This window comes from Amblyomma americanum, chromosome 1, assembly GCF_052857255.1.
Source record: "Amblyomma americanum isolate KBUSLIRL-KWMA chromosome 1, ASM5285725v1, whole genome shotgun sequence".
In the NCBI taxonomy this organism is placed as follows: Eukaryota; Metazoa; Arthropoda; class Arachnida; order Ixodida; family Ixodidae; genus Amblyomma; species Amblyomma americanum.
Genome location: NC_135497.1, coordinates 383,250,367 through 383,274,423, shown reverse-complemented (window position 1 = coordinate 383,274,423; position 24,057 = coordinate 383,250,367). Strand labels below are relative to the sequence as shown.

Below are 24,057 nucleotides of genomic sequence, written 5' to 3'. Positions count from 1 at the left end.
GCCGTAAACCAGACCAAGCACGGCGCAGAGTATGCACTTCTATATTTCTGTTTGTTCAGAGGGAGTTAAGAGAAGCGGGGGAGGTCACTGACAGTGACAGTGGTGCTTGTCCTCATCACTGTATCAAGCGCTACTGGAAGTGATCGCTGGTCGTACAGTGCGGTTAATTGAATAATATAATTCTCGTTTTACACCCTTGCACCCCAACAATCTCCAGGGTAGGAACTAAGAAAAACTACTCATTTAACACCCTGGATGTTAAAGAGGGGTGCAAAAACGGTGTTACCTTACGACACACACCCTTTTCACAAAAATCGTGGGTGCAGTAAGGGTGTATAGATGGCATTCTGCCCTTAAGGGCGCAAAGTGGTTTACAGATAGGTCGACTCTAAACTCAGTTAGTTTTTCTGCTTTCTGTTTATTTCGCATGGTGGACTTCCGTAAGCTTCAATAATCTAACATAGCTTAAGCTATATGCAACCGTTCCGTGTTTCGTGACGAATACAGCGAATAGATTTATTTGGTGTAGTGGCGACCGTTTCAATAAATGGAAGTTCGGCTCGATATCCGAATTCCCTGGCATGCCGCTCGATGTAATGGCGTTCAAGGTATATCTCCGGAATTTACCGGCAGCTTCTATGAATTTCGCATGGCAAAAGCACAGTCGGAACTGGTTCTTAACGTTCCAGCACTAGAAATCTACAAATCCGCGCTATTAAGAGCTTCAGCTGTTGCGATGTTCACAGCGAGCGCAGGTCATTAGAGAATAGTGCGTAAGGGACATGCCTAAATATTGCCTTTTTCGGACATCAATATAGTATATAGCGAAGAAATAAAAATGGGTGTAGAAAATTACTCATTTTTCAAGTACTCTAATTTATGGGTGCGTAACGTTTCGGCGCATCGTTGCTCAAAAAGTTGCGTATGCAGCTCATTCGGTCGAAAAGCTATCGACGTAGTATAGTAGTAGGAACCCCGTGTCGGAGATAATCGGAGGCTGCGTAAAAACAATCCTATCATGTTAATTTGTGGTTAGAGTGATTGATGATTGAATGGTGTGGGATAGCCGATGACGAGTTAACGAATTCATTGTAATTGATGAATTAAAGAAACGAAAAAATGGAAAAAGAAGGGGTCAAAGGTGTCAAAGTGCTCAGAATGAAAAAGCCAGTTTGATGATTGGTAATTAAGAAAAATTATAGAGTGTAATTGGTCAATTAATTGAAACAAATGAAAATAATGAAAAATGCGTTCAAAGGTGTTTCCAATGGGAAAGGCGTCGCGCCGAACGGGCAATGGCGTAGCGTGGCCTCCTTGGCAGCGCTGCAACACGCTGTCGCTTTCCGCTCTTAAAGGCGAAGCTTAAGCGTCCTCCCATTTATTTTTTTTTTGTGAATCTTCTTATCGCCCAGAAAATGGCGCCTGGAAGCTGGTTGCAACTACCGAAGTTCGGAGAGATGCTTTTCCGTAAAAATTGATGCCATCAATTAGAAGACAGTTATGATTCAGCAGGAAGAATGCATGTGAGGATTCGCAAACTGGAGTTGAAACCGATGCCAAAAGATCAGCTCGAAATTTTACTCAGAATAAAAAAAGGACTGGTGGACTTGCATGTGCGTTTTGTAGCAACTTGACGAGATGTCATACCTTTGCCATTATTGGAAACGGTGACTGCTTGTTTAACCATAATAATTGTGCCTATGGAGCCCTTGTCGATATTGGCTGTATTACTTCAGAAGAGTGCACCGACATCACGAACCAGAAGGAATTCTCAAAGTGAAGGGTTCACGCAGCTGAGCTAAAAAATGAAAAACAAATGTGCGGCTCTTTTAGCTAGCGGCATGCAATCGTGCAGAACCTGAACGTATGCGTGGAGGATGCTGTAGGTACATCTGACAAAGGTGTCAAGATCACTGCGAGTTAAGAACATTCAACTGGGCATTTTTCCTTCCATTATTTAATTTGAAGAATTTTCGTTAAAGTACACGTTTCTGATTCATGTGTGGCAAGATGCACCTTATATGTTTATGTGGTAAAGATCTGCTGTCATGTGTTCCTTGATCATTTATACCACATCGCTGCCTATCGTGAACCGTTCTACTCTTCCCGCGCAGTTAAAATTAATTTCCTTCTCGTTGAATTTAATCCCAACCATTTGTTCTCAATATTTGTAGGCGTTCAACCATGTGCTGCAATTCTTGCCCCGACCCTGAGTTATTCCCCCAGCAAATCGGAAGGTACTGAAATGTCCCTACTGAACTTTGTCCGATGCTCTTACCCCAGTCCAACCCTCTGAACGCCCCTCGCAAACACAATGAACAACAACGAAAAAATAGTGTCCCGTCGGTCTCATTTTATTTCGGATTTCACCGCTTGTATTAAGATAAAGCATTTTTTTTTCGTTCCGTATGGCGCATATAAGCGAGAGCCACCACAGCTGAAGTAAGTCTGAAAATTTTTCATGAGCTTCAGCACCGTCTCAATGTGTTGGCGATGCTTTCGCGATGCTGTTTCTTGCAAAGTGTTCTACGTTGACGTCAGCTGAGTTGAGACAATCAAAATCAAGAAAATATGATTTGATAAAAAAAGAAATAATCATAACAAGGATACAGGTGTTAAGAAAACGGATTGCGGTTAATCAGAAGTGCGAAAAGACCTTCATTTCGTTTTTTTAATAAGAAAACACGATGTCACGGGCGCCATCTTCGGTCGCACTGGTTAGCTGCTGCAGCGTACGCGGAAATCGGATGGCGGTAAACTCATTAGGAAAACGCATTGGCTTTCACCGCCATTTCTGGACCCAAAGATGGCGGCCGTTACGAAGTGGGGGAAAACAATGTATGTATTGTGAAGAAAACTACGGAACTGGGAGGAGGACGGAAAATTCACTGTGCAAGCTGGTGATAGATGCAGCGAAACACGGGTCAAAGCCACAAAGCATGCCCCAACTCCTCTGCCTGCCCAGCAGACGGGAGTGCTCAGTGGGAAAGGAGAAAAAAAGCCGAGCATGGTGGCAACTGCCACCACTCCGTTTGAAAGGGGACGCTCGTATCTACCATCCATCCCAACTGGTTCGAGAAAGGAGCTTCGATAAAAGCAGCCCAGCCTATAGTTCACTGTAGCCTAGCCCAAAAGGGCTGCACAAAGGGGTGGGAGGGAGGGGGGGGGGAGGCAGTGTACCACGCAAGTTGATGGATTAAAGTTAAAATCAAAATTAAATCCCTTTCCCAGACAGACGGACCTCAGTCGAATGTTTTCTTTTGAGCCCAGGTCGGCATCCGAAGTCAGCATGTTAGCAGCAGGACACGTGTCCTGCAGAAGCAATGAAGGCTGCACTCCTCATTCATCATTTTCATTCTTCCTCCAATCTCTCCTCCAGCTCAAACCAAACTACCCTCTCGCAGCCACAGTGTTACACAGCCCAAACCATTTTCTAGCTCCACCTTGGGATGCAGGAAATGGCTGAAGAGAGCGAGGAGGACTTCATTGTCGTGGCAGCACGTGGACTGTTATGGACCTCAGGAACATAAACACTCGTGTGCAGTGGGGTCGTGCGGAGAGCCAGGGGGCATACCCCAAATTTCTTCACCATGGATGAAGTTTTTCTCTCCAACAAAACTTTCTAACTAAATCGGTATGACCTGCCAGTTCTAGGTACCTAACAGGGCCGCTCGATCTCGTACGACCGATCGAGCGACCATGGTACCCCCCCCCCCCCCCCCCGAAGATGTCGCGCGGAGGGGGAATTGTATAGACGGACTTAGCATTTGAGAACGAAGCGAAGACACTCCCAGAAAGGAGATCTTCCAGGCAATGAAGTCGACACATTTCACGACGCCGACCAGATTCACGGGATAAGTTTTCAGAGTGACCGCGGCCCTCCTCTCCCCACAACTGGATTTCGAGGCTTCATGGCTGGCCCTCACTCTCGTTCCCTGTGTATCCGCCAGTCAGTTATTTCTGATTTTTGCATTTCATCCCAGTTAGGGGGCGGCGCGCACGCACATTGTCCCACTACCAAAAATTACGTGCTCCACCTGCTCCGATTGAAGCCCAGTGACAGGGGTCAGCGCGGACGCAGTGCAATGTGCGCCTCGCCCTGGGGAGTACCCCATCCTGACCAGGGACGCCTCAGCATCTAATAAGTATGCCGGAAATCTGGAAGCCCTGGAGAAGCCCTTCTCTGCGACCGCATTCAGTTCACACCGAGTATTGTGTTATGAGTAAATTATATATGCAGCAATTATCTAAAGCGCTAATTTTAAGCATTTTAGCTTTTACAGTTACTTCGCACGAGACCTTTAGTTATTGTGCTGCTTACTTGCCTAATTGAGAACTAAGTTGTTTAATCTTGCCTGAAACGCTTCATTACCTTTTCGTTCTTTTTTCTAGGAGTCCCTCCATTTACCCCTCCTCTTACGGCGCGGTTCGGGTGTCAGCCGAGATGTGAGACAGATACGGTGCCATTTCCTTTGCCCAAAAGCCAATACTGAATTTTCGTTCGTACGGCCCTTTTTACATTTTTTCTTCGTCGGCTGCGTGTCGATAGAGGCGAAATGGTAAGGAGCCCGTGTGCTGTGCGATGTGAGTACGCTTTAAGGGTCACCAGGTGGTCGAAAATATTCCGGACTCCACCACTACGGCACCTCTTTCTTCCTTTCTTCCCTCAGTCCCTCCTTTACCCCTCCCCCCCCCCTTACGGCGCGGTTGAGGGGTCCGCGGATACTTCAGACAGATACTGCGCCATTTCCTTTCCCCAAAAGAAAATACTGAATTTTCGTTCGTGCGGCCCTTTTTACCTCTTTTTAACGCGATAGCGTAAGAAGCTCGTGTCGCAGAAAAACCGGTGTCTTCGGCATCGGCCGTGAGCGAAAAAATCCTCGTCCTCCCCGTGAGCGAAAAAATTAATGTGGATTAGCCCAGCTAATCCAGCATATGCAAAGCGAAAGCTAGATTGAGGTCTCCATTGGCCCACGGAGCCGGTTGTGAGCGTTTACTTTCGTGAAAATGAACGCTCTTAGCAAAGTTGACGCCAATGAACTCTATAAACGCCGTCGGCTCACTTGTTTTGTTTGGTTTTTGAGGTAAGGAAATGGCACAATAACCGTCTCGCATATCTAGGTGGACACCCGAACCGCGCCGTAAAGGAAGGAATAAAGGAGAGAGCGCAACAAGAAAGATAAAACTGAAAATGAAAAGTTGCATTTTGAGAAAAGACCCGCGCTGTGGCTCAGTGGTTTGGGCGCTCGGCTATTGATCCGGAGTTCCCCGGTTCGAACCCGACCGCGGCGGCTGCGTTTTTATGGAGGCAAAACGCTAAGGCGCCCGTGTGCTGTGCAATGTCAGTGCACGTTAAAAATCCCCAGGTGGTCGAAATTATTCCGGAGCCCTCCACTACGGCACCTTTTTCTTCCTTTCTTTCACTCCCTCCTTTATCCCTTCACTTACGGTGTGGCTAAGGTGTCCGCCGATATATGAGACAGATACTGCGCCATTTCCTTTCCCCCCCATTTTGAGGAAAGGCGTGGCGCAGCGGCGTAACACCTGTGGCTCGGTTCTAATAGTGGCGCATGCGCAGTTGTGACTCGGGAGCGAGAGAATTTCACCGTGTGTAGTCACTGCTCCTCGCGCTTGCGCAGCACGGCTCTCCAGGAATCACGCGAAACTGCTCAACCTGCGGCCAGTAAAACTTAAGCTTTAAAATCTCTCCTCCTCCTCCTCGCAATGTACGACACTGCCCCAACAGATAGCGCACGACGGCAGCGCAAGGAAAGGAATGGACGCCTGTCACATACTTCGGTGGACAACCCGGAGCGCGCCGCAAGGGAAGGAATATAAAACGAAAATTGGTTTTAAGGAAAGGAAGTGAGGCCTGTCTCACATATCTCTGTGGGCACCCGAACCACGCCGTAAGGAATGTGAAATGAAAATTGATTTTAATGAAAGGAAGTGACGCGTCTGACATATCTGTCGCTCGGGCGCAGTAGAGTCGTGCGGGCACGCAGCAATCACACGGTGAGCGGTGTTAGATGCGGGCCCCTGGTTCGTTTGTGCCATCTCTCGCCAAGGTCGGTGTCCCCGGGTTCCGGATCGGGAGACTGCTGTAGTGGGGTTGACGAAGAGATGAGAGGGTCTTCGAGGTGAAGAAGAGACTGAAGGGTTTATTTACATTTATACAAAGATTGAAAGAGTGAATCGGGAGCTGGCGAACACACGCCAGGTCGCTGCTTAAATAGGGTCCGCTGTCCCCAGGTCCCTAGTTGGGGAATCTAGTTCATTAAAAATGCGTCGAATCACTGTGATGTAGATCACGTGTCCAGTCTTCCGGGTCCACCCCCAGCCACACACTCTTGCCACTTCTGGCAGATTGGGGTCCGCGCTGTCCAGGCTTCAGTGATGAATAGCCCGAAGGGGGTCCCACTGAGAGCGTCGAAGGTCAGTCACCTGCACTTCACAGCGGTAGCGTGGGGGCGAATGGATCCCACCGCAGTTCGCAGAAGCTTTCACGTAGAGCGTGGGAAAGCACAGTCCAAGTCGAAGTTGTTTTCGAAGCACGAAGATTCCAGAGACGTTGGCTTAGTTAAACCCGGCCGCATTTGTCACGGCTGATTTGCAGTTCCGCCGCTCGCCGGCTCCCCCGCCGTCCCCTCCGGGAGAAAAATGTCCTGGGTGGGTCCGGTGTTGAGAACAAAAGACGAGTTCACCAAAGCCTTTCTCAAACAGCAGGGGGGGGGGGGGGGGGGAAGGACCCTTGTAGACGCCACCACCTGCACTCGTAGCGCTGCAACCACATCGACGGCCCTTTGAAGCCTCGGGAGATTGATGATTCCCAGTGGCTTTAATATTCTTGGCATGTTGGCGTCTCCAAACGTAACAGCTCCTCCGCGGCCAGGACAATCTCGATCGGCCAGTGGTCACAATCACTGGTCGAGGAGAGATGACTTGAGTTGTAGCGTGGGAGGCCCTTCTTCATCTTGTCTGCAAGTACAGAGTAGAGTCCTAAACCTCGGACAACGGAGGCATTAGTCGAAATCAGCCACTCAACATGGCGCCACTCCCCAGGCAGTGCACGAAATTCACCCGAGAGCCGCCAGGCTGTTTTGCAATACTACTGCATTGTCAATGTAAACGTAAGCACAAAATTTTGTAGCTGACAGCAGTAATCTCGGCTACTAAGAACAGCTTCCATGTCTGCCAAATTCGCTGCCAAAGCCCGATTCGCCGAACACGGCTTGAAGAGAGGTGGAAAATTTGGAAGCAAAAGAAAAAGGATAATAGGACACCACGCCAAAACAAAGCTAACTAGCACCTAAAAAAAATACGAAAAGGCACCGAATTGCCACCGAACGGATACCTCAATTATGGGAATAACCTGCTCAATCCGTCGGCATTGCCATGACATTTGCCCCTTTTGTATCGCACAGAAAAGTTATATTGCTGGAGGGCTAGACTCCATCGAAGCAAGCGGCCATTCTTGGGCGACATTTGACGCAGCCATGTAAGCGGACAATGATCTGTCTCGAAAGTAAATTTCGCCCCGTAAACATAACAGGCTAGCTTCTGTGCGGCCCAAACCAGACAAGCGCATTCCTTTTCCGAAGCGCTGTAGGCTTCTTCCCTTACGGTTAACTTCCTGCTGGCATAAAGGATAGGGTGCTCCTCATTGTCGTCTCCGACTTGGCTTAATACGACCCCCATACCCCGGTCGCTGGCGTCACACTGGACCACGAATTCCTTGCTGTAGTCCGGCGCGCGTAACACGGGCCGCGAAACCAGCACGCTCTTCAAGCTCTGAAATGAAATTTCTTTTGCTGCGTCCCAGATAACGCTATTCGGCTTTTCCTTTCGAAGCGCATCGGTCAAAGGACTTGCTAGCTGTGAATAGTTGGGTATGTACCTTTGGTAGAACCCCACCAGACCGAGAAATGACCGTACATCCGTCTTAGTTCGGGGCTGCGGGAATTCAGCGATAGGGGCTATCTTGAGGTCTGACGGCCTCCTCGTCCCCATCACTTGTACAGAAAGCTGCTACAGCTGTTCTCTGCAGAATTCTGCAGCCTCACTTCATTCGCGTAATCTTTGAATACCAAAATCTGCTATCTAACCTAGCACCGTTAAACACAGGTACTCAAATTGGCACAAATATCCGTGCTTTCTTTGCCTTCGCCTGACATTAGCAACACTGCTGTTAATGTAGTGAATGTAGCGACAAGCTCTTGGTATCTCGACCAAGTTCTACATTTCTGAATCTACTGAAGATAAAAAGCAAACCTGTGCCAAATTTTCAAACACAAAGAAATTTGCTTGCTTGGAACGGTTCTACATAAGCAAACAGCTCATCATCAACTCGGGAAATGTCTTCGCTGAACTCCTGTGAGTGCCTTTATCACTTGGTAGCATCTCAAATTGACACACGTCCTTTCTTACTCACTGGCACAATCACCTTTATTTAAGTTTTACGAAAACAGTAACACCTGATCAAATCCAAATCATTAACGTAAAACAAAGTAGCATTTCCTTCCCTGTTTTTACACGCACGCACAAAAAAGGAATAAAAAAAACAGCTACTTCGAATTGCTACGCGGGGTCAAACATGGCTCACCACCCCCGCGTCGAAAGGATTAGTCCTTCAGCCGCGCCCGCCGGGGTCGCGCTCTGACTTATTGTACGACTGTCAACTCGTGACAAAGGGCAACTGAAAGAAGACATTCCTGATCGCTACTGTCCTCTCCACAGTCCCTCGACGCGCTCAGTAGGCCCCGGTAGCCCATGCAGTGCCGATAACCGATTCCGGGCGACGGACAGCGACCGGAGCGAGAAGCTGCTCTCTGTTCTCGCCCCAAGCATGCCCGCCTACCCTTTCGCCCTGCGCGCTTCCTCGAATACAGTGCGGAAAGCGCAGGACCCATCTTTGTCAATTGTGGGCGCCGAACACGCCTGCATGCGTGGTGTCTGTTGCTCGACCCCTGAGCTCGCATGCACCGGGTGTCTCGCAAACTAGCGCCTACTGATGCTTCCTGCCGCTTTGCCTTTATCTTTACTGCCTTTCTGTCAGGTCGGAGTTGTCTGCGTCTTAACGCTGGCCGATGCCCTTTCAAGAACCTCGCTCCTGTCCTGCTTGCAAGATGCGCTTTTCTCTTTCTGTTACTGCGGTCACCTTTAGAAGCACCTGCGCATGCCGCATGACCAGTAACTTTAGCTGCAAGCTTACAAGGCCCAATGCGGGAAAGCTTTTCTTTCCCTTCTGCCGCACTTTTATTTGTGCTAACGTTAGCACCTGTCTGCGCCCCTGCATTTAGGGCTTGACATTTCAACCGTTTTTTCTTGGTCGGTGCCCTTTTCCTGTTTTTACGCTTAGACACTTCCGTTTGTGTCTCCTGATCACAACTAGCTTGATCTAGTTTTACAGAGGCACCTCGGAGACCTTCATCCAATTGCAAACTGGCCGCTTTGCCTTCGCAGGTCAGTGTCAGCTCCACACCGCTGACACACGGACCTTCCGCTGCCCCCGAGTTGGGCAGTTCGCTTCCCTGAAGGCAGTCATCCACCGCCCGCTTATCGGCCTGAGCGCTTACCCCTGAAACGCCTTGCTCGTCTGCAATTGAGCTTTCGTCCTCTGTCTCCGCGTGGCTTTCGATACTGCGTTTCAACATTACAGCTCCGCAGTCTTCCTGACGGTTGGGCGCTGTTTCACAGTAGCGTTTTACGTCGTCACGTCTGTCCTGGAACCATCCGACCTGACTCGCTCTCTCTGGAGTCTTGCCTCTCGAGATCTCATCTTCCAGTTTCTTTCGCTCATACGCGAGCTGTAACCTTCTGAGCTCCCGCTCCTTTTTCTCTGCCGCTAGCCTTTGTTCCTCTATGTTTCTCCGCTCATCTTCCTTTTTATTTCGCTCTGCTTTGAGGAGTTCCCACGTATCGCTAATTATTCTTTCCTCGGCGGTTTCCAAGAGCAATTTGCAAATGTCCGACTTTTTTATCTTAACCCCTACCTCTACATCCAACTCTTCACACAATGACAGCAAATCTTTCCTTAGCAACTTCATTAAATCCATGTTTGCTGCTCTGAGCCTTGACTTTGCTGAACAACTGTTGACGTGAGCTACACACACTCAGACTCACTGATCAACTTCCTTCAATTCCCAGCAGTTCAAAGTTATTAACCCAAACATTTGAAGCCTGGCGAATCTCAAGCAAAGTTCAAGCACTCACCCACGGAAGCAACACCACGCCGCATGGTCGATCCAACCGCTGCCAACCAGTTGTTAGGAGTGGGGCTCCGACCCCATAGCAGGCAACCGGTGTTGGGGGATTGCGCTTCGATCCCACCGCTGCCACCAGTTGTTAGGTGCGGGTTCCAACCCCATAGCAGGCCACAGGTGTTGGGGGATTACGCTTCGATCCCACCGCTGCCACCAGTTGTTAGAAGTGGGGCTTCTCTCCCGTAGCAGGCAACCGGTGTTGGGGGATTGCGCTTCGATCCCACCGCTGCCACCAGTTGTTAGATGCGGGCCCCTGGTTCGATTGTGCCGTCTCTCGCCAAGGTCGGTGTCCCCGGGTTCCGGATCGGGAGACTGCTGTAGTGGGGTTGACGAAGAGATGAGAGGGTCTTCGAGGTGAAGAAGAGACTGAAGGGTTTATTTACATTTATACAAAGATTGAAAGAGTGAATCGGGAGCTGGCGAACACACGCCAGGTCGCTGCTTAAATAGGGTCCGCTGTCCCCAGGTCCCTAGTTGGGGAATCTAGTTCATTAAAAATGCGTCGAATCACTGTGATGTAGATCACGTGTCCAGTCTTCCGGGTCCACCCCCAGCCACACACTCTTGCCACTTCTGGCAGATTGGGGTCCGCGCTGTCCAGGCTTCAGTGATGAATAGCCCGAAGGGGGTCCCACTGAGAGCGTCGAAGGTCAGTCACCTGCACTTCACAGCGGTAGCGTGGGGGCGAATGGATCCCACCGCAGTTCGCAGAAGCTTTCACGTAGAGCGTGGGAAAGCACAGTCCAAGTCGAAGTTGTTTTCGAAGCACGAAGATTCCAGAGACGTTGGCTTAGTTAAACCCGGCCGCATTTGTCACGGCTGATTTGCAGTTCCGCCGCTCGCCGGCTCCCCCGCCGTCCCCTCCGGGAGAAAAATGTCCTGGGTGGGTCCGGTGTTGAGAACAAAAGACGAGTTCACCAAAGCCTTTCTCAAACAGCAGGGGGGGGGGGGGGGGGAAGGACCCTTGTAGACGCCACCACCTGCACTCGTAGCGCTGCAACCACATCGACGGCCCTTTGAAGCCTCGGGAGATTGATGATTCCCAGTGGCTTTAATATTCTTGGCATGTTGGCGTCTCCAAACGTAACAGCGGCGAAGAACGCAGCGCACATCCAAAACGCGTTCACCACGAAGCTCGCGGCTTGCTGCCCGTTCGTTCGGCGCGGAAGCTATGCTGGCGTTCGTGGCATTGGATTTGTTGAGAAAGATGTGCCGACGAACTACGACTGCAACTTGAGTTCCGGGCGTTTCAGCAAGGCGCCTGGCAGCGCTTCTACGTGCTTTGCCGCTCCGGGCGTCCGTTTCACCGTACGTATCAGAGCGATTTGTCTAACGGGCAAGGCGTTGCGCCGAACGGGCGATGGCGTTCCCTGGACTCCCTGGCATGGCTGCAATACGCTGTCGCGTTACACTCTTAAAGGCGAAGCTTTAGTATCCAATTTTTTTCTTCGTCGGCTGCGTTGCGATGGAAGCGAAACGCTAAGGCGCCCGTGTCCTGTGCGATGTCAGTGCACGTTAAAGATCCCCAGGTGGTCGAAATTATTCCGGAGCCCTCCACTACGGCACCTCTTTGTAACTTTCTTCTCTCAGTCTCTCCTTTATCCCTTCCCTTACGGCGCGTTTCAGGTGTTCAACGATGTATGAGACAGATACTGCGCCATTTCCTTTCGTCAAAAACCAACTATTATTACTATTATTATTACTATTATAGTGATAAGAGCGATAGTTGCGCATCGGCATCAATTGATATTGGTCATACCATAGTCCTCCACGGCGTTCCCTTTGGGTACTGAAAGTGCCGAAGCGCTCTCCCGTCCAGCTTCTAATTTTACACCTGTTCTGTTCGAGGTGGCACCACACATGGTCTCTCTGGCTGCTTTCCTGACTTGAGGGGACTCCACCATTAGCCGTTTTCTTAGCTGGGCAGCACGCGTGGTTTTCTTTGCCGCTTTTGGTACTTTTACGTGCCGCCGAGTTCGGCGGCTTCTTTTTTTGTATGTGCAGGAAAACGTGCTCAGCGTTTCTCACTGCTTTCACTTTTTGATGCCTGTAACCCTCGGCCGCTCTTCAGCGGCCTCAGCAAGCTTTCGCGGCTATGAACAAACGGATGGACAATGAAGCAGACAACAGTTTCGAATACGCTGACCTTGACGTTTGAGCGGGGTGGGACGCTCACTTGTTCATCCAGGACACTCAGGGCAACTTGATACTCTAGGGTTGTCATCGAAGAGATGACGTTGTGAGTCTAAAACGCGATGACCCGGGACATATTAGCCCGGTCGGCCCGGGACATACTAGCGCGCGCGCACCTTTCCTTGTCTTTCATCTCCTACCTTTTGACTCTCCTAGTGTTCCACTTGAACTTTAATATTCAATAATGTACTTCAGAATAACGGCCTGAGGGGCGAGTTGGTGCATGATCAAATGAGCGGCTGCGCAAATCAGGACACAGACAAGAAAGAGACATCACATGCACATGTGGTGTCTCTTTCTTGTCTGTGTCCTGATTTGCGCAGCCGTTCATTTCTTCAATAATGTATTGCCCATTCTGTTATGTCTGCCAGTTATCACACCACTGATTCACTTCAAACTTGCCGTGCCTTGTAACAGGTAGGTATTGATGAAGTAAACCTATGAAATTTAATTGCTGCTTTTATACTAATGTAGAAAGGACATGAAGCATAAATATATTTTTTATTTGGTCTATACTGTGGTCAAGATTCCTAAGCAGGAGAAGCATGAGCATTAAAACTGTAAAAAAGCATTACACACTATAACACAATGCATTTGATTAGAGCAGTGCTCTCATGACGCCCGCAATAGCCTTTTCCTTTCTTCTTTATGCTCTTTCAAAAGGTGAAAAAGAAACAAATCAAATAGAGATATCCTGGGCCAGAAGACTTTTGTCAGGCTACAAGCAAAGACAAGAAAAAAACAACTGTCTGTGATACCCACACATACCTATTCTTTTACAGGTGACATGCTTGATATCCGGTATAAATGGCTGATAGGCTGCACCAGCCGGTTGATGATGTCATTAACCTCAAGTTCAGGAAGCGATGGCTCAATGACGGATGAAAGGAGGTGCAGTAGCAGCGTGATGATACCGGTGGGGTAGTTGTACAGTCCTTCACTGAGGACGCATTTGAAGAAAGGCTGAATTAGAGAGATGCTTTCGTAAACATAATCAAAGAAGCAACATCTCATTACAGCCTCTAGCGGTTCAGTCCAATGTGTTGAGGAGTGAAGGCAGTAATTACCTATGAGTCTATTAGTTTCCATAAAAATGGTTTACAAAGCCAGTCATATTTTCCTTACAGCTAAGATTCGCGAATCACGTTATACTTTTATCGCTTCTGACTGAAAATGGGGAATGACATCCAGTATATTGAGCGTAATTCAGACAAAACGACGACAGACCTTCTAGTGTGCTATTACATCAGCTGCACTGCGATGGAATAGTTCTATTTTTAAACGTAGTTTCGTTGACCAAAGGCATTAAGAAACGTAGCACTTCATGCGACTGCGACGTAGAACGGGCAATGTTCCATATCGAGAAAACACTGAGGCAGCAGAATCAAAAGACACACGCCGCTACAAGCACTTCTTCCTCTAATGGTCTACTTTTCACGCGCTGCTCCTGTTCAGTCAGAATAACGAATCGAGCGGCACCTCACTGTTCTCAGCGCGAAACCAAATCATATCACATAACTTTTTCGCAACGGTGCTGACGCAAAGAGCGGAAGGGGGCGAATCTAAAAGCCGCATAGCTGGCACGCGAGCGCGTCAAAAGCCTCCTCTCTACAAGCGATCGTGTCGTGCTGGCATTTCGCACCTCACGGCGAACAAGCCGTAAAGACCACGCCTAAATGCATTCGCAGCCCTCATGCATCCCCACGAACCACCATAGAAGTCATTTTACAGTTCTGTACTTACATTCGTCAGCAATCACGGTAAGCCGTTTCTTATATCGGGCGTCGGGCGCCGGCCGCTCCGGCGTGGCGTTGGCTGCAGTACGTCAGAGCAGTTTTTGAGAACTCCATGCGCTTAAGAACGTCTTCCGCAGCGCAGGAGCGATCTGTCAGCTTCCGAGTACAGCCACACTACAACAACACTAACGAGGCTGCACATTCGACAAAAACAAGCTGAAGAAAGCCGCCACAGCTACAATCGCCAGAACTCAACACAAAGACTGCATTTTGGCGTACTAAAACAGGTAGTGTAGCACATGGCCGATATTACACGGCTCAACCCCGCCACCGGCGAACGAAAAGGCGACGCTAAAGTCGCGTAACGTTAAACGCTTTAAAAGAAAACTGGTAACGTTATTTTTGCCACATGCGTGGTGCAACAAACGACGCAAAATTTTGTTTTAATTACGAAGGCAGTTGATCGTTACTGATTTAGGCAAAAAAATGTGACTACTCACAACCACCTGTTCCTGGCGGCGCTGCGAACGAAAGCTTTCGAAAGCGGGGCGCGAGGTAGCTGCAGGCGGTGAAGCTGGGCTCATGCCGCGGTCGCTGCACGGTGGCACTATTCATCTCAGGGGGGTAAAGCGCGGTGAGGAGGTTGTCATACACTCGAGCAGCGCCATCTTGCTACTCCCATAGTTGCCTGTACTTATTAGTTGTTTGCGCTACTGCGATTACTTTCAATACAGCTACACAGAACACATTAAAAATAGACCTCTAAAACTTCAAACATCCAAAAAATGTTAGAGCATTACGCCAAACTCTTTGTTGTTTCAAAATTTGAAATATGCAGACCTGTACAAGAAAACTTGGGAAAGTTTCGTTTTCGTTTCGTCTGCTGTAGCAGCTGTAGGTTACCGACGTATACTAGTTCATTACTACTTACAGCGTAGACTGCAGGACAGAATTAAGATACGGCCGTTTGATACGCCAAATACGCTCTGCATTACACACCTCTCCGCCCCATGTGTCTGCTCAAAGCACTCCCGAGCATACTCCACTGAGAGCGGTCTCCCTCTTTTTCGACCGTGCGTTCTAGCTACTCTTCGCACTTTGGACTCATTCACTTCCACCGCTCGGTTCGCTGTCTTTCGCACGAACGTTGCCTTCTCTGCTTGTTTTGGTTTTGGATGTCTGATTCGGTGCCGGGAAAGCGCTGCAGACGAAATTCGTTTTCCGTGCGCACGTTGGTCGATCGTATCTCTTGCGCGCACGGCGGTCGATCACACACAAGAATCTGGACTCTGGACCCGTCGGCAGCGTTCAGGGCGACACCCGAAACTGCCATAGCAGTCGGCCGGGCGAGTAAGCCCGCCTTCGCTCGAAAGCACAAGAACACAGATAAAAACAAGAGAATACCGAGAACAGAACCGTCCGCTTATACACGCTCGCCTGTCAGTTGCTCAGTAAATGCAATAAGCACGCAGCGCGCTGTGGCTCCGCGCATCGCGATCTACCGCTTTGTCTCGCTCGTGCACAGAGTTTCAGCAGAATGCCGCCATCGTGCATCATATGCAAAACAAGATGCCAAAAGGGATCGGGAATTTCTCTTCATGTGTGAGTACTGTTCTCTGAAAAATTCGTAACGGCACTGTCGCGTGTTTTTTTTTTTTCTTTAAGATTGTCTTGTATGCATGCAACATGCATGAAGAGAATTCGTGGAGCCTTACGTTTAGTGGTATATAGTACAGGCTTGTCATTGAAACAGTATATGAAAAGTAAGCGAAGTTGTCATTTTTTTGTTTCAGCTTTCCTCACAACAACAAAGACTTGCTGCAAAAGTGGCTCAGCGCTATTAGGACATCATTGCCTAATTTACATATAGGGCGCAGGATCTACTCAAGACATTTCGAGCAGTCATGCTTTTACAGCGGCCACACCAGGCACGTTTTAAAACCAGACGCAGTGCCAACAATATTCCAAAAGGTACAGAGTGAGCAGGTAGGTGCAAATTGTGGTTGTGCTCTGTTTATGTCCAGTAGAACCTGCATTCAGTGTGAAACTTTTAATGCTCATTACGGGTAAGTTATAAAAACAACGCTGAGCCTAGCAGTTGTCTAGAGCATTTACAGCCAAATATAAGTAAAAAGAGAAAACTAACTTTTCAACAAAACGCTAGATATTTAAGTTACAATTAAAAATTTAGCAACTGGTATGTCAGTACAAAAGTAAAGGCAGCAATTCAACATAAAAAGAATCAGGTTTATGATAATTAAATAAAATCCGCTGTGTATCAGCAGTTCAGAGTGGTGCACTAGACGGGAGGGCTTATGCAGGAGAGACTGTGTGCCGGGCATGTCTACATTATTAAACAGAATTCTGACAGCGGTCAGTCGTGGTGTCTCACCATGTCTGTGTGCATAGGGTGATAAGTTATAATAGAGCGAGTGCCTCAGCTCATGCAATATTTTTACTTTAGGTTGCAAGCACATCTTGCGGTGCTATTTCAGGACTTCAGTCTCTGCCACGTACGTCATTACAGAAACGCAAGCGGGTAAGTTTAAGTGAGCAGAAAGGCCAGTGCTTCAGACAACAAAATTTTTATCTTAGGGCATATCTATGCAGGAGCACGCAAGCCCAGAAGCAACCAGTTCACAGACGATGTCCTCACCCTCCTCGCGAGCTCAGTTACCACTGAGAAAGTCAACACGCTTGCAGGTAAAAGAATGAATCCGAATATTGGTGTCTCATGCATCCAATTGCTGGTGTCTCCAGTAGTGAAAATGTTCCTACTTCAGGCCATTAGTGTGAGGCCGCATCTCAGCCAACCGGTCACCTCACCTATACCCAAATCCCCCTGCAAGCACTTGCACACTCCCACAAGAAAGTCCCTACGCAAGAGAAAGCAGGTGAGATGCTGTACATAAATAGCAAGAATCTCGCGTCAAAACTGTTTCTGCTTCAGGACATGTCTGCACCACAAACCCCAAGCTCAGTAGCAGCATCACCATGGAAATCTCCACACAAGTGCTTGCAGGTAACATGTAAAAGGCAGATGATGCACTGTCTCCTCTGACACACCCTTTCTGCCTGAGCAGACAGCTACACCAGTTTGTGCAAGTTCAAGGATGCACAGTGAGGACCAAGGCGCAACGAGCCCAGCCAAAGCAGCAGTGAAAGTGCAACATAAGGTATGCATATACAGATTATTATGGAAGCTTAGTTGCTGACACAGTATTCTATTGCCCACAGACAACACAGTCTCTGAAAAGTTCCAGCAAAAAGAAAGGAGTAAGCCACGATCACCCATACATTGCTTCACAATCTCCAAGAACTCGACTGTGGTCAGTCAAGAAAAAGCTGTCTGTTGCGCGAAGAAAACTTTATTCAGCCTCACAACAGTTAAAAGAAAAAAAGAAGCGAATGATTGACCTCAAACGCCTTCTAAATGAAATGAAAGAAAAACAACTGATTTCTCCGAATGGACAAGAAACTCTGGAGGCATTTGGAGAACTGCCACGAGAGATTGTAAAAAGTTGGCGCTCTAACAAGCCCAAATCACCATCACAAAGACGATACAGTGAGAAGATGAGGAAGTTTGCCACTACACTGTATTATCCGTCTCCAAGGGCATATGAATATGTGGCCAGCATTTTCCCAATGCCCAGCAGGCAGACCATTCGCACCTGGCTCAAAGTGATTGATGCATGGCCAGGGTTTACAAGTGAAGCTCTCAATCACATCAAAACGTCATTTGAAACAAAAAATGAACGAGAGCGGCTTTTGCTGCCTGATGCTAGACGGAATGAGTATTAGGAAAAGGTGCGAGATGGACACTAAGACAGGGAAACTGATTGGCTACGTTGACTTGGGGAACAGTCAGAGTCCACTGGACACAGATGACTCCTCACTAGCTGGAGATGCTCTCGTGCTCATGGCAGTTGGCGTGGCAGCTCCATGGAAAATTCCCTTTGAATATTTCCTCAACAATGGACTCAGTGGGGAGCAACTGAGAAATATAGTTAATGAGGCCATCGAGCAGCTGACACAATGTTCGCTGAACGTCGTTGCTGTTGTATGCGATGCTCTAGCTGCTAATGTATCCACGGGCAAGCTTCTTGGCTGTCGGATCCATGAAGCCACAAGTGAGCAGTTTGTCACGGCCTTCCCCCATCCCTGCAACCAATCAAGGACCGTGTCCCTGGTATTCGATGCTGCCCATGGATTAAAATTGCTCAGAAACCTCCTGGGCGATAAGAAACCACTGCACAGCAATGAATATGGAGTAAGATATTCAACTCTGATAAAGTGTGATTCACCTCTAATATATTTATTGTCTTTTGCAGTCAATCGAATGGGGCTTTATTGAAAGGCTGCAAGACCTGCAAGAAGCTGAAGGTCTTCGAGCAGCAAATAAACTCCGGAGGGCACATATTCAGTACTACAGACAAATTATGAAAGTGCGACTGGCTGCACAAACATTCAGTGCATCAGTGAGCAAAAGCCTAAAGTTTGCCAAGGAACTTGGAATACAAAACTTCAATGGGTCCGGTGGAACCGCAGAATTTATTGCTGATGTTGATCGGTGAGTTCTGAAGTAAAATTCTCGTTTGCATAAGTAATGCAATCTTCTTTTGATGTTTCTTTCAGGGCCTTTGATATATTAAATACTCACAGTCCAACTGCAATGGATTTCAAAGCACCGCTGCGAGCAGCAACATTCAATTTTCAGAAGCACACGATGCTGCAACTATCTACAAAGCTCATGTCTCTGCGTCTTCCGTCTCGTGAGCTCGTATGCATCTCGGGGCGGAGAATGTCTGTCATAAGTTTGGCATTCTCGTTGAAGAGCATTGCAGAACTCGCCCAGAAGCTCTTCGATTCCACTGTTTGCAGGTAGGACTGCATATTGTGTTTCATACACTATTACTGCATGTCAATACACAAGTGCACAATCCAAATGAATGAAAACTTTCAGTGCTGCTTTATTAATAAAAAGGGTGCAAGACCGTAGGGCATTGTGCATGGTGCTGAGCCATGCAGCTGAAGGCACCTCATGCAGTTTCAAGGCAATGCGTTTTGTCCTAACTATATAGCGTATTGAAAGCACCAACAGTGAAAGCATGACAAGGTGACAATGACGGGAAAGCACCTCTAAAACATGTGCTAAAACCAATTTATAGAAATATTGCTATCCTATTAGACATGCTTACAGCATGCAGTTTTAGTCTATCGCTGAATAATTAAGGCAATAACAAAAAATACCTGCCAGTCCAAACTCTAGCCCAGTGTATTGTTGCTCATAACAAACATAGTCAAAAGTCAAGTACAGAGCCACAGTAGGACAGCACAGAGTTACAGAATAAGCATGCTGCAATTCTTGAAAGGAAATGGAGAAGAAAAGTATTTTTCATGTTGTTGCAGTTACAAATGAGGGCAGTGGAGAGTTGAGAAAGTTAACAAAAATGCAATAAAAATGCAAAACAATCCAATCATTTTACCACTGTGGTGGAAGCATAAGTAGTAAATACCACTGTAGCAAAATATCTTAGCGTTCAATGAAAATAGAATTCAAAATGAAGCTATTAAAGTCAACAACAAAAACTGATTAAAATATAATTTTCAGAAATGAAAGCAGAAGGCTCTCCAATTACCGTGGCTGCAAGAAACATGATGCAAATAAGCTTAGCTGACTAAGAGTAGAATCTTATTGGCTATCAAACAAACAATTAAGCAATAACTGTGCCGTTTTGAGCACTGCTAGAAACTGAACTCACTGGAATATGCTTTTCACTGTTATTTCGCTTCGTTGCATTAACAAGGAACTACGAATGGAGATATGTTTTCTTCATTCTGTTTGCCAAGGCAGGAAAACAATTGCAAATTGTCATGGTGTTTTCATTTTCATTACAGCTACATTTGCACATACCGGTTCAGTCAACATCACCTTGAAATCTTCTTTAGCTGCATCCGCCAGAGAGGGGGATGGAACAATAACCCCTCGGCTCTGCAATTCCGGTACGCATACAGAAGCCTACTGGTGCATGCAGATGTGCTGCCTGTGACGACCGGCAATGTTACCCCAGATTTTGAGGGAATTGCAACAGTGGCCCATGAGCGTCTGCACAGAAGCAACGATGATGAAGCTGGCGAGTCACCAGATATGTACATTGCTATTGCCATAACTGACCATGACTACTGCAGTCTTGGCTATGGACTCACCAATTTTAGCACTGAGGTTGTGACCTACATAGGTAGTTTTTTGTGAGGGTTGTTTCAAAGAGCATAAACTGCACCTCGTGTTTAGAGATGCTTGTACAGGATGACATCGCAAGTGTCCTTATTTTCATCAGAAATAATGGAGGCCTAATCATGCCTTCAGCGCTCGTAATTCACACCCTGTGCACTGCGGAGCACATTTTCCGCTGCAGTGATGAGCAAGGGCACAAAAACGTTGACCGCTTGGTTATACAGTCCTTCCAGAAGTTCTGCCAACGACATGAGCAGAGCTTGAATGAAGTAGAACATTATAAAGAGAACCCAGCACATGTAATTGGAGTGATCAAGTTCGTTTTGAAGAAATATGTCACTCTCAGACTGAGAGAGGAGGCTAGAAGGATAACAGAGAGGGCAAGAGGGGCATATGTTAGAGCACTGCTTACAAAGCAAATCTTGTTTCAGCATCAATAACAACCATTTCCAATTGCACTAATCAACGTAACGACACATACATGAAGGGATCCAAAGTTAATGAACAGTCAGTGTATATGTCATAATGAGCCCCTCGATTATATCCCTTTGTCTGCTCGGCAACTTAATGACAATTATTTAGTGCAAAGCAAGGAATGAAGGAAACAGGAATAAACTAATATTAATAAACTTTTACAAGCCAAAGTCGCACTTGGGTTATGCAGCACGCTGCAGAAGAGGATTCCTCAATAATTTTGATACCTGGGGGTCTTACACATGCCGAAAATTTATTACAAAATACAGAGTACCAGCTGTTCCAACTAGCCGTATTGCATATTCTCTTAAATACTCCTGATTTTAAATTATTAAAATTTGGCATTCAACAACTGTTGATACAGTGATAGTAGTGGGGTTGCTTCACCAGTGCATTGTAGGAATGAACCTGGCCAACGTGCATGTTTATAAAGCAGTATCGCAGTGTAAAAGTCAGGACTGCGTTCCATTACCGTGCAAAGATCTCGTGTCATGCCTTATGTCAGATAAATGGCAATTATGCATGACACGCAAGGTAAATATGTCTGTCGATTGTAGTAGAAGAAATAAGAATCTCTTTGTTGAAGTTCCTTAAAACACACCTTACATGTGTAATGCAACAACTCTTCACCAGTGCAATGTTCAGTGCAGAAAATGTTTCTGAAGCTAAGGTCACTGAAGTGTTCAGCAAGTACTCAAACATTTATTCGCGTTAAAGAAATGCAAAGCAGGCGCACATTTCAGCTTTTACACAGACGCCCATGTGCATTTCTGAAGGTTCTATTTTTTGGTTTTGTGGAGTTTAACGTTCCAGAGTGGCGTAGGCTATGAGGGATGCCATTTCTGAAGGGATCTGCACCAGATGCACAGTCGTGCTATAGATAACAAGTATGATGAAGAGTGACATCGAACATTTATTCCAACATTGTTCATGCAAAATCACTGTATTGATACTACGTTGAACATGTTTTTTTTTCCAAATTCCCCCTAGTACTGCATCAAGGCTGCCCTGTTAGGTGTTCAGCAAATAAGAGCAGAGATCTTGGTACTGTTTATTTATTTTTTTTTCATCTGCATTCTTTGAGTGTGTGAAAAGATGTAAAGGTATTGAATGCTGCATTGTGTATGACTGAGACATTATTTACAAGCTATGGTACTTTTATTTGTCTAGTGGGTACAACAGTAACGTCAGTGAATTTATGGCAGAAATAAAAAGCAGGCATTCACAAACATAACTGCTCAAGTTAAATGACTGTCAACTATGAAACCAGCTGTAACTTTGCAGTGGCAGGTTGTATTATAATCTGACATGCTTGTGATTGTGCAGATGCACTGGTTGTCAATTTTTTTGTTTTACAGAATATGGCCCAAATTTTTGATATTTCCAAAGCTGTACGCGAGCAAACCGCATTCTAACGTTTCTCTTTACCATCATCACCTTGCACAATACTCTGTTTGTGCTCTCCGAGTGCGACTTATCCCACATGTCTCTTGCATAAAATTCTTCCATGTATGTACGCTTTGGTGCTTCGTTGCAAGCAGATTAAACCTTTCGGAACGGAGTCTGTTACAGATTTTGCGTTGTATTCAAACAGAATTCCGATCTTAACAGGCAGCGGTACAGAAGGCATGCGCTGCACTCTGTGCGAGTGTCGTCTCCCTTCTGCCTCGTCTCCTGTATGGAACACCAACGAGATCTGACCGCCGGAGAAGACAGGAGGTGACGATGGTGCAAACTTTACTAAAGGGACTCCAGGTAACGCAAAAAGGCATGAGGAATGCATGTTTTATAATACCCTGTACATCAAAACAAACCTTGCTGAACCTCGCCAACAAACCTCGTTGATCTCGGCTCACACAAACACAAATCATACGTAATGAGCGCCACAAGATTCACCACCACCTGGAAGTATCTTCGTGCGCGCACCATCGCGAACATTTTGCGCATGAACTAGAAAAGAATTCAACACAGCACGTAAGCAAGCCGCAGCACCATTCCTCGTACAGCTTTTTGACGCGCACTACGAAGCGCGCGGCCATGCTGGGGGAGTTGCGAGGTTGCCAGGTTAGTACGCTGCAATTGCTGTTAACTCGTTAAACTTGGTCTAGGTCGCCTGAACCATGCAGGGAACCATGAGCGGAGTAACAATATGGCTTCGCCCACGGTTATAAAAAAAGTGGAGAGGGTTTACATGGGAGTGCTGCCGCCGCTTTCCCTCTAGTATTGGTAGTAGTAGCTCTATGATTCATCTGATTCCAAGGCTTTAGCTGTTTCCCCGTAACTGCGTCACAGAATCGGGAGTGATGATGTTGACCAGCTCCACTGGTTTCGGTTTTTAATTTTCGCATATTGTGTGGCTTACTGTACTCTGCACAGCTTGAAAATGAAAATTCGTTTTGAGGAAAACAAATGGCGCAGTGACAGCCTCACTTATCTCGCTGGTCACCCGAACCGCGCCGTAAGGATGGAATAAAGGAAGGAGTGAAAAAAAAAAGGAAGAAAGAATGGCCGTAGCGGAGGGCTCAAAAATAGCACAAGGGTGCCTTTTGCGTTTCGCCTCTATCGAACGCGACCGTCACGGTCGTGCCTCATGCCATTTACTGTACGTGTGTGCACCCTGAGAAGGCGAGCGCCCGCGCGCCGCCCTAGAGCGACATGCGAAACTTAGTGCAAGCCCGCGCTGCCGCATCGCCTCTGTTTTGTGCGTGCGTGCAACATGCCATTGAGCACCTTGCAGGCGTTTTGCTCGAGCGAGGCCCGCATTCAGTCTCGCTACCCTAGTGTTTTGTGCGCTACCTTAACTATTGCCTCTACCTTTCGTGGTCCTCGGCTCTGCATCACGTCCGCCCCACAATATACAGTAGTTCTTGCTATTCGAAGGAGTGTAATCATGAATCAAGGCAAAAGAAGGCATTATTTAAGTAACGCTGCTTACCACGTTGGAAGCGCGGGCATGGACACAAAGTGAAACAAAACGCGCGCACGCGCGGGCTAGCACACACACACACACACACACACACACACACACACACACACACACACACACACACACACACACACACACACACACACACACACACACACACACACACACACACACACACACACACACACACACACACACACACACACACACACACACACACACACACACACA

The 24,057-nt window shown here is 47.3% G+C and overlaps 1 protein-coding gene and 1 non-coding gene across 2 annotated transcripts in view; both read right to left on the bottom strand.

Annotated features, from left to right (window-relative positions):
* The window catches only part of LOC144122898 (uncharacterized), a 70,319-nt gene extending 55,513 nt beyond the window's left edge, over positions 1-14,806 (bottom strand). The window contains exons 1-2 of the mRNA XM_077655871.1: positions 14,692-14,806; positions 14,199-14,270 (exon numbers count right to left, since the gene is read on the bottom strand). Of these exons, the coding sequence (XP_077511997.1) occupies positions 14,199-14,270; positions 14,692-14,806 (187 nt within the window). The remainder of the gene's footprint in view (positions 1-14,198; positions 14,271-14,691) is intronic.
* On the bottom strand, positions 3,987-4,149 carry LOC144116605 (U1 spliceosomal RNA). The gene has a single exon (XR_013311931.1). It is a non-coding gene; the product is annotated as a U1 spliceosomal RNA (small nuclear RNA).
* Positions 14,807-24,057: the final 9,251 nt, after the last annotated feature.